This window comes from Siniperca chuatsi, linkage group LG15, assembly GCF_020085105.1.
Source record: "Siniperca chuatsi isolate FFG_IHB_CAS linkage group LG15, ASM2008510v1, whole genome shotgun sequence".
In the NCBI taxonomy this organism is placed as follows: Eukaryota; Metazoa; Chordata; class Actinopteri; order Centrarchiformes; family Sinipercidae; genus Siniperca; species Siniperca chuatsi.
The window spans coordinates 14,787,060-14,796,928 of record NC_058056.1 but is presented as its reverse complement, the minus strand read 5'-3'; the positions used below and the strand labels follow the sequence as shown (position 1 = coordinate 14,796,928).

Genomic DNA, 9,869 nt, shown 5'->3' with positions numbered 1-9,869 from the left:
TCTTCAATGTACAGTGTTGTACAAGCTTTTGTTTTATCTGTTTTACATTACTGTTAAGTCCTTGTTGTGCACTTTTTGGTGGCATGTGACGCACTTGCCACTGAATTTATTTACTTCTGAAACCCAAATTTCTCAATCTCAAACATTCTGAGCTTGTAAAGTTTTTTCACTGGTGAAATTAAGTGCATAGTATAAACCCACTGGGTGATTTAATTAATTTAAAGTTTGGACAATTCTGACAATTTTTCAGAAAAATGTGCTTAATTGACAAAAACTGTACTGGCTGAAAGAGAATATGTCTGCATAAGAGAGACAATTCTGCATGTGATGAGAGTGTTGTGGTCGATACCGCCTCAGCCTGCTCCAGGCCTGGACGGGTTCAGGTTACATTCACCAACACCTGCAGTAGCTTATAGTCCTAGAGGGATGAAAGTAAGTCAGAAGAGGGAAACTCCAGTTTGAAGGAGCAGATTTTTGTTTGTGTATGGAAGAGAGTGAGACTAATGTGATACTATAAATAAGACATTTAATCTGAGCTTTGATTAGGTCCATTTTCCCCCTGATTTGTCAAGTGTGCATTAGAAGTATTTAAGTTTAAAAAGAGTGTCAGTTCCTTTACACCTATGTAAAGTATGGTTAACTTTGCACCCCTGGAAACTTCTGGAGGGAGAAGTGTGGAGGTTTTATCACCATGCATTAGTTTGTACAGGCAGGTCAAATGCTGTGAAGGCTGAAACAGTGTGAGTTTGTTAGTGCACCCTTCAAGCAGACTTAACACCTCGCCACAGCAGTGGTATCTGTGGTTTCAGACCAAATTTACTGATGATCACAGTAAAAGTTTCTAAGCCGATGAGAGCAAGATGCGAAAAGGTCCATGTGCAATGCACACTAAGACATGAAGAGGTGAATATGTTACGTTGATGATACATAAGCCTGTTTTTTGAGGTGCTGGTTAGATCTTTTGTCAGAGACCAGGAGGGATGGGCTCATTATTCACGGAGTAATAGTGACACGTGTAGCGAACAGTGCCCCAAGCCTAACCACATGTTTTGTTTCCTGAACCTGCTCTCAAATACTGTTCAGCATGTGTCAAAGCTCTCATGGAAAAACTACAATATTCCTGTGTAGTGTTTAACATAACAGTATGCTACTAAAAGTAAATGGGGAAATACTATCATCCTATTGGATGGATCTTAAGACAATATGTCCCTGTACAAGAAAGTAACGAGAAAAAGATATAATAAAAATATCAGATTAGACTTGGTATGGGCAGATAAATTAGAAAATAAGAAAAAACATAATCCATACTTTTGACTGAACCCTTTGGCTTTACAACAAGAAGGTTTTGTTGTAAGCAGTTTCATGTAGGAACTATTTTCTTTCTAATGATAGTTCCTACATGAAAATGCTCACAACAAGTTTGTGGATAATCTTGAGTAACTGGGTCATGATCAGACATTGCTGTTGTATTTTTCTGGCGCTTTGAGCACCATAAGCCAAGTGCCATATAGTCTCATTATATTTTTAAAAAAAATGCAGACATGCCTATATCTCCAAAACTCTGCAACTCACACCAAAACAATCTAGATGGATACATAGCACTACAAGTAAGAGGAAAAATATGTATTTTTGATTTCGGGGTGAACTGTCCCTTTAAGCGGTATTCAGAGATGCTCCTAGTTGCCTCTGGTCAGTAGGCTACGCGCCTTTGGTTCAGAGTTGTGTCAGGGTGCTTGGACCCCAGTGCACCTGCTCGCAGGTTTAGTTTAGGTCTTTTGTTTTAATTAATGTGATGCATACATTCAGCTCATAACTCATCACACACTGCTCTCCCATACATGATTATACATTAGCTCCTTTTAATAATACACAGTATCAATATCGGTATGAGTTAATCTAGTCCCGGAATTACTCATCATTGGATCGAAACCAAATTTGGTGGCATCACCCACCCTTACTCTCTGGGTGCGGGTAGTGCGGTGGGGATGGGTCAGCTGGGACCCAACAGTAAATGTGAAGGCACCCTAATAGGTAAACCCGTCCCTGTTCAGGGTTATGAGGATTGGAAAACGTGTTTGCACAACTGTTTTCCGATTTATGCTCTTGATAGCTTTACTTTTCACTCACCCATCCCTCGAAAGTCTCTCCTGTGTTGGATGTTTTGATGAGATCGTGAAACTGAATGATGCAGTTGGCCACAAAGTCATCATATCCTATCGGAGTGTCGTGGAAAACCGCCAGCTCGATTTGTTTACCGTCGCTCACGTTGAGGCAGAACTCCTCGTTGAACGTCGGCGTGTTGGTTTTCTGTTTGGTGTGAGTTTGTCCAATTTTGCAGTCGTCCACCTTCACCACAATGTAGGGGTCTAGGGCTGGAGAAGCTTTGTTGAAGATGATAGAGTGACGGAGGGAGAAGGTTGTCGGTTTCAGGTCCACCGCCTCGCCGATCCGGAGCTTCAGATAACCGTTAAACTTCATTTTTATCAAGCTAGTTTAGCCTCACGCGGAAAATAAAAAACAATCAAGAAGCGAAAAAAGTAAAACAAGAGATATTTTTTTTAAAAAGCACTCACGTCCACTTCATATCAACACTGACCAACAATAATGCTGTAATAGATTCATAGTTATAATCTTTCCACTCTAATTTGGTGTCATCTCCTGCGCTCTGTCGCATTCATCCTTGTAGGTAACGTTGCGTGCTGACCTCCCGCCTCGCAGCACAGACATTTACTGTTACTGTCTGCTTACAAAAGCGCTGCGCTGTCTCGGTGTGAACCTGCTTTAAGAAGTTTCAGTAAGTAGGAAGCCACAACACAGACATGCCGAGGAGGAGGCACAAGTTCCGCATAACTTGTCACGGAGCACGGGCACTTACAGGCACACACGCGCGCGCGCACACACACACACACATGCACACACAGCACGTGACCTCTCAACCTGTCACTGTTGGTTTGGTATGTCACATGGTTGAATTTGTAGTTCTTGTTCAGAAAGAGGAGTCTGGTACTATACCGACCATGATGCATCACTCTGCTCGCTGAAGGTGTTGTTGATGGCTCACCTGTCCTGTGCTGAGTGGGGAAACACCGCCCTCTGGTGGATGTCATGGTGAACGACAACATATTAATTATTTATTTATTTTCTAAACTTGACCTGTTTGAAAAGCACAAAAACACTGTTCAGTAGTTAAATGCATAAAAAATTAATAAATAAAAGTAAGAACTGCGATGGGGAAATGAATTCCACACAAATTACTCATGGTGGGTTTTGAGGGCTGTTATTTTTAGGCTGAATGTCTTCATAAAAACATAGTATAATATAATATAATATAATGAAAGGGATTTAGTGTTTCTCCCCCCAAAATTATATGCTGGCGGTCAGTGGTGGAAGAAGTATTGAGATCCTTTACTTAAGTAAAAGTAGCAATACCCCTCTGTGGAAACACTCCACTACAAGTAAAAGTCCTGCATTCAAAACCTTACTGAAGTAAAAGTATGATAAGTATTATCAGCAAAAGTTAAAGTAGTCATTCTGCAGTAAAATGTTCCCAGTCAGTGTTTCACTATTATATCTGATGTTTCTGGATTAATATTACTGCTGCATTAATGTCTGTTGCATTTTACTGCTGTAGGTGTTGAAGGTTGAGCAAATTTTAACTACTTTATATACTGTTGGGTAGTTTAATCTACAGCAATGCATCATATTCGATAAGAGCATCATATGTTTGTGGTGTCGCTGTTCTGTGAGAACCACGTATCTCTAAAAAGTCAACTTTTCATGAGCTCAAAAAAACAGCCCTGTTTTCAGCTTTGTGACGATGCATTTTCCAGCTAATTCAAGGTTTTATTTTAATAGTTTATTTAGCTTAAGAAGTTGGAGAATATTCTCAACCCATGTAGGAACACTTAATCCTTCAATTTATCAGAAAACAAATTGTAATCTGAAAAGTAATGAGTAACTAAAGCTGTCAACCAAATGGAGTAAAAAATACAACATTTGCCTCTGATATGTTGTGGAGTAGTATAAAGTTGCATGAAATGGAAATACTCAAGTAAAGTATAAGTACCTTGAATTTGTGCTTAACCACTGGTGGTAGTGCAGAGAAGGCTTTGAAACAACAGCATTAAGGGATTGAATTCAACAACAGTTGACATAACTATTTCTCCTCAAGGTCCCTTTAGTAGCTGCCCCGAGGCAGCAGATGGGATTTCTCATCCATGTTGGAAATTAAAGGGGAAATTAAACTTAAAGGGGTACGCCAGCGATTTAGTATTGTACTTCCTTAATGGTGGGGGACTCAAAGCAGACAGATGCAAAAACAAATGGTTGAAATTGGAGTAGCAGTGGGTGCAAATGGGAGGATTTGGATTCATGACATCTGTATTTATAAAATCCTGGCTACAGCTACGTCTCTGCTCAGGATGCATTTAGCCTCAACAGGATTCTCATCGGGGCAGTCCAAGTGAAATGCTGTGAGACAGAGTGGCCAATCACAAATGTGGAACAATCCTTGATGGTTTTGATTTGTGCTGACATGATTAGTCAAATCAATCAGTTAGTCAATCATCAGAAAATTAATTGTTTAAATTATTTATCAAGTAAGTTTCAGCTTCTCAGATGTGAGGAGTGGCTGCATTTGTCATTAGAAATTGAATATTTGGGGGTTTTGGACTGTTGGTCAAACAAAACAAGCATCTTGTTTGGTTCTGGGTAATTCTGATGGGCATTTTTCAACATTTTATAGATTTGTTGATTAATTGGAAAAAGCAAATGTAGCAAAAGAAAATTCCAGTTGCTAATGGAAAATAAATCCTGAGGTGAAAGTAAAAGATAAATACATAATATTAATTAATTCCCTTCTTTCTTTTCTTCCGAGTACTATCCCTTTCTCTTTTTTTCTTTAAATGCCATTCTCTCTCTGTGTGCCTCTCTCTCTCTCTCTCTGAGGGTGCTGTGCCTGCTCCATCCATAAATGCCACGATCAAAGTCTCCACTTTATTGGTGTTAGACTTGACCTCTGACCCCACTCTGCCAAATGTCAGCGCTCCACATCTCTCCGCTCCAGCTGTTATAAATAAAGAGCCTGGGTCCCAGAACTTACACATCCCTGGGATACAGACTGTCTTGTAAACAACATCTCAAACATGACCTTACTGAGCAGAGAAGGTCATAATGATGAAGCAGGCAGATAGCGGATTGCCTCGGTTCAGGAGTGTGAATACACTCACAGCTATCAGCAGCAAAGACTTCAATTTCTTCTGTCAGACCTGTTGGGTTAAAGTGAAACATTTTGCACCTGAGCTGCAGATCACCTTGACCAACAGAGTAAACATGCTAGTATATGTTCTCAACAGCAAACACTTTAGAGGTATTTTAATGGTATTTTTCTGCCTAGACAATATGAGAGAGGTCATAAGTTGTGAGTAGTGAGTGCACCACTGCTCACTGAAGCTCTATTTGTGTATGAAGCTATTTTTATTAAGTTATGTCCAGCAGAGGGCAGAATAAGACTGCTCAATACATGATTTTTCTCCTCACATTCCACCTTCCTCTTCCTCTCTGCTTGCTTCTTTCTTATAATGAAGCAACTTCTGAAGCAAAATCTGTATATTTTAATTCCTCTCTCCCTCGTTTTCCTCCGGAGCCAGAGATGGCATTTTTACGGTCCAGGATGATTTGTTTTTTTTCTTTGTTCTACCTGCACCCCTTCCTCCTCATTCCAGGCTAACTCTCTCTCTGCAAGTGGTTGTCATGGCCAAAATCTTGAATTATGCACCCATGAGAGAAGTCTGCTAACTTCACATGACTCTAGACACCTAACTGAGAACACAGACTTGTGGGCTACATGTGTACATGTACACACTCAGACACATGCACGCCTTAGACACACACACACAGGCATGAATACATACAATACTTCTGATGTATCTCCTCAACATGTCAAAATGTTATTGCACACAAGCACAAGGCCAGCTACCAAAAGCCTCCCATATTTCAGAGCAGACTTATTCTCTGTATATGACTTAATTTCAGCCACCTGTAGAGTTTCCACATTCACTTCACAGTCTACGCTCCAATTTATGTCTGTGTAACCCAGGACAGCTCAATCCTCTGGCTCCCTGCCCAGGTACACCCTATAGCTGCAGCTAATGAACCATAGCATTGGTGCCAAACAGGGAAGCGGGGAAAAGAGAGTATGGCCCAGAAATGGCAAAGCCTGTTCCCAACTCTTTTGACCCCGGTGAGAGAAATCCTGCGGGGCCAGTATACACCCCCACACCACGCCGCCTGCACCACCACAAACTCAATTACATCCATCAGTCACTGGGTTGCACCAGAACTAACCCCCATCCTACAGTCACAAGACCCCAACCTCTCCTCAGGTAAGGCTGTATAGAAACCTACATGCTAAACTGAGCCATATATGCAAACACACACACACAAACACACACACACACACACACACACACACACACACACATCCCTGGGACTCTCCTGTGTGGAAGCAGAGGCACTTCATAAATCACACCTGTAAAAGCTGATTTGGTACTAAATGTGCTTTATTCAAAAGTGGTGTTTACTGCCAGGCTCTAGCACAGGAAAACATGATTTATGATGGTACTATTCTGCAGAAATTCTACCACGATTTAGTGAGAAGTCATGTTAAGCTGATAATTGTATTTTTTTAGCCTTTTTTGTCTTTATTGGAGCCTTTATTAGGAAATGAGAGAGAGGGGGGATGACATGCAACAACAGGGGACATTGTGTTTACTTGGTCAGTGTCTTAAATCTCTAGGTCACCGTTGCACCCTGATACTCTTCTTTTAACAGCTGATTAGTTAAAAAGAAAACGACAAAATTGATCAATGAAGAGGGTGTGGGTTTTTTTGTAAGGCAGGGGAGAAAAGAAGAGGAATGAGGGACTGCCAAAAATAAAGAGTGGTGTTGTGAAAAGTGGAGGAATGTAACTGTGAGAGTGGTCAGAGCTGCGTTGGACAGCGGAGCAGAGTGTAGAGGGTAGTGGGGTTTGTCACAGCCCCTCCAGGGTAATTGGCTCCAGATGTGAGGCAGCGTGGCTCCTGCGCCAGCAAGGCGTCAGGGCCGCATTAAGAGCTCAGCCCAGGGCTGATGGGATCGCAGAGAGACAAGCTCACCCCTGCTCACCACCCCAAAAATATAGCCTTGAACCCCATACTGTGTTGCACTGGGCCTCCATGAGTTGCCTTCCTACCTCTCAACCCATGCTCATCATCTGCCAAAATAACTAAGCACTGCAATACTTCTAAAACATAGTAAAATCCCCCTTTATTTATTTACCAAAGAGTTATTTCACTCTTGACCTTGAATTCTGCGATGACAATATAAAATCTGTCATTCTCTCTCCAAGGCCTATTATGTCTTGGTGACTATGGTGACAGCGATCTTGGAGTCAAGTCTATGTTATGTCATTGTGATGCTACAATTACTGTACTGGCCCTGATTAAGGACAGGCAATTCTTCCCCTGAACACTGTTTCAAGAGTCTCAATTCAAGACAACAACATGTTTGCTGCACACAATGGTTGAGCACTGGAGTTTTCAGTGTTTTTAGTGAAAGGCAGCTTTGTGTAGTCTGTGGTGCTCTGACATCCACAATGGAAGTAAGGTGAAGGACATCACTCGTCTACACACATGCAGCGTAGAGCGTCTGAGACACATCAGCTAAAAAGAAGCAGATGACAATGTCAAGACTTATGATGTTATACATAAAGACCACAGAAGATAAGCGCAGCCTGTCTAGCTGTTGTTGTACGAGATAATGCTCCTCATGCTTTGTTAGCTGATAATGTCCTGATAGGAAGTCTGTACTTTCCTTATCTGCGGGCCTTTTATCAATATGATTTCCCAAAAAGTGTGAAGAAATTTGAATGTAAAATTAGTAAATTCTACTATGGCCAGAGCATCTGCTGTCTCAAAAGAGCCCTCAGCGCAAGGAATGCTCTTACTGTGACACAAAGAGCATGTTTACTGATAGAGCGTGGAAATCGATTAAAAGCAGAAAAGCAGCATGGAGTGATGGTAGACGGAGGGAACGCACAGTCTGGAAGGACAGAAAAAATTTAGATAGAGAGCACTTAATCAGCAATGACACTTGCATATCGATGGCATTTGCTGAGTTGCAGTCTGCCACCATGACTAAAAAGGAAAACCACTCATCATGCCAGCCAGCATTAAAAGGCTCATGTGAAAAGACCCTTGAAGCACCTTTCAGCCAGGAATGCCTGTTGAACAAGATTATGCGGGTAAACAGAAAGCAGATGTGCATGTGCTCAGCTCTGGTGCAGTTTCTGATGTCCACTACCTGTGAAGGCATGTCTGATGTTGTTGTTGAAACACAAACAGGAAGGGGAAGTAGAATACTGCATTGGCTCTGCTTTCTGCCAATACTAATTTGTAAAGGGCTGCAATCACCTCACCACAAAGTCAAACTGAACAATTTAGACTGCTGGGAGCTTTCTGCAGATGATCTAATCCAGTGGTTCCCAACCTTTTTTTTGTCAGACGTAGACCTACAGCCCTGTCAGATGAGCTCAAGTAGCCTACCCCATCGACACCGCCCATCAAATTCCAAATTTTTTCTTATTAATGGGTTATAAACTGGGTGTTATTTAATACTCTTTATTAGTGGATATTGTCCGAATCATTTTTTGAAAATGAATTATCAACATTTAGGTTGGTCAAGTTTGCATTCATATGCTACTACTACTGCTTGGAGTGGCAGAAACTGGATGTTTAAACCATTTGTCCATTGGCTAACTATTTCAACTGTTTATCCATTACTTTTAACTATTTCAACTTCTATTCGGTTGCTAACAAGTAAAATTACGCAAAATTACAATGTGGTGACAACTGACTCAGGTTGATGGGTTGTTATAAATTTATTCATCATCATCACACCAATTTGTAATATTATGGCTGTTTATTTTCGTCCTTAACACAACAATTTAAATATTTACAAGCTATAACATCCTAATCCAGAGATCTGGAGGGAAAGAGTGAAGCTGCCCCAAACTGACTGCGAGGAGAGGAGAGGCAGAGAGACACTGTTGGCAGAAGAGCCGCAGCATGCATGGGAAAGAATTACAATATAATAAATTTGAATGTGTTTCTCGCCTTTTCCCTGATGGTCTGAATAAGTTGCTAAATCGAGTGACAAAGTCGTCAAGTTGGCAACACTGATTGAGAGTCACTGATCTAATCCATGAAGGCAGTGCTATCAAACAATAAGATGTCAAACTGTGTCAAAGGTCAAAGTAGCAACACTGGGATCAGATCCAGCTGTTACCCAAAAATCCTGATCTCCAACAACAGAAAATAATTTTTAAAGAACACAGCCGACACCTCTTAAAACAATACGAGAGCAGAGGCTGCCAACATGGGATTCATTTCAGCCAAACATGGTTCCTCCGCCTCATTCCATCCTTTAACCCTGGGAGATGGTGTTGTCATACTGCTGGACATAGGCCCAGGGTGTGAGTGAGTTTAACTAAACAAAAACACTCCCATCCCGGGCTGAGGACACATGCCCCAGTCAGACCTCCATAAAAACAGCTCTGGTATGTTTTAACATGCATGTTTCCAACACATGATAAAACTGGGAGAAAATTGGAGCATCTGGTTATGTCTTCCTAGTTAGGCTAAACCAATAAACCAAGAGAGGAATGTCAATGAAACGAGGAGGAATTGGACTGCTGTGAACACAGTCTGACACTAGGTGGTAATCTTGTGTTGCAAATGGGTTTAGCTCATAGACTGTTTAAAAGAGGTTTAGCTCAGCTATACCCATGTATAGGAGTTAGAGGTTGATTCAGTTCCCGAAAGAGCTTGCAT

General features: G+C 41.3%; 1 protein-coding gene across 1 annotated transcript in view; it reads right to left on the bottom strand.

The window, feature by feature from the left end:
* The window catches only part of prkcha (protein kinase C, eta, a), a 26,276-nt gene extending 23,357 nt beyond the window's left edge, over positions 1–2,919 (bottom strand). Inside the window, exon 1 of the mRNA XM_044165991.1 lies at positions 2,128–2,919. Coding sequence (XP_044021926.1) covers positions 2,128–2,478 — 351 coding nt within the window. The 5' untranslated portion in view covers positions 2,479–2,919. The remainder of the gene's footprint in view (positions 1–2,127) is intronic.
* Positions 2,920–9,869: the final 6,950 nt, after the last annotated feature.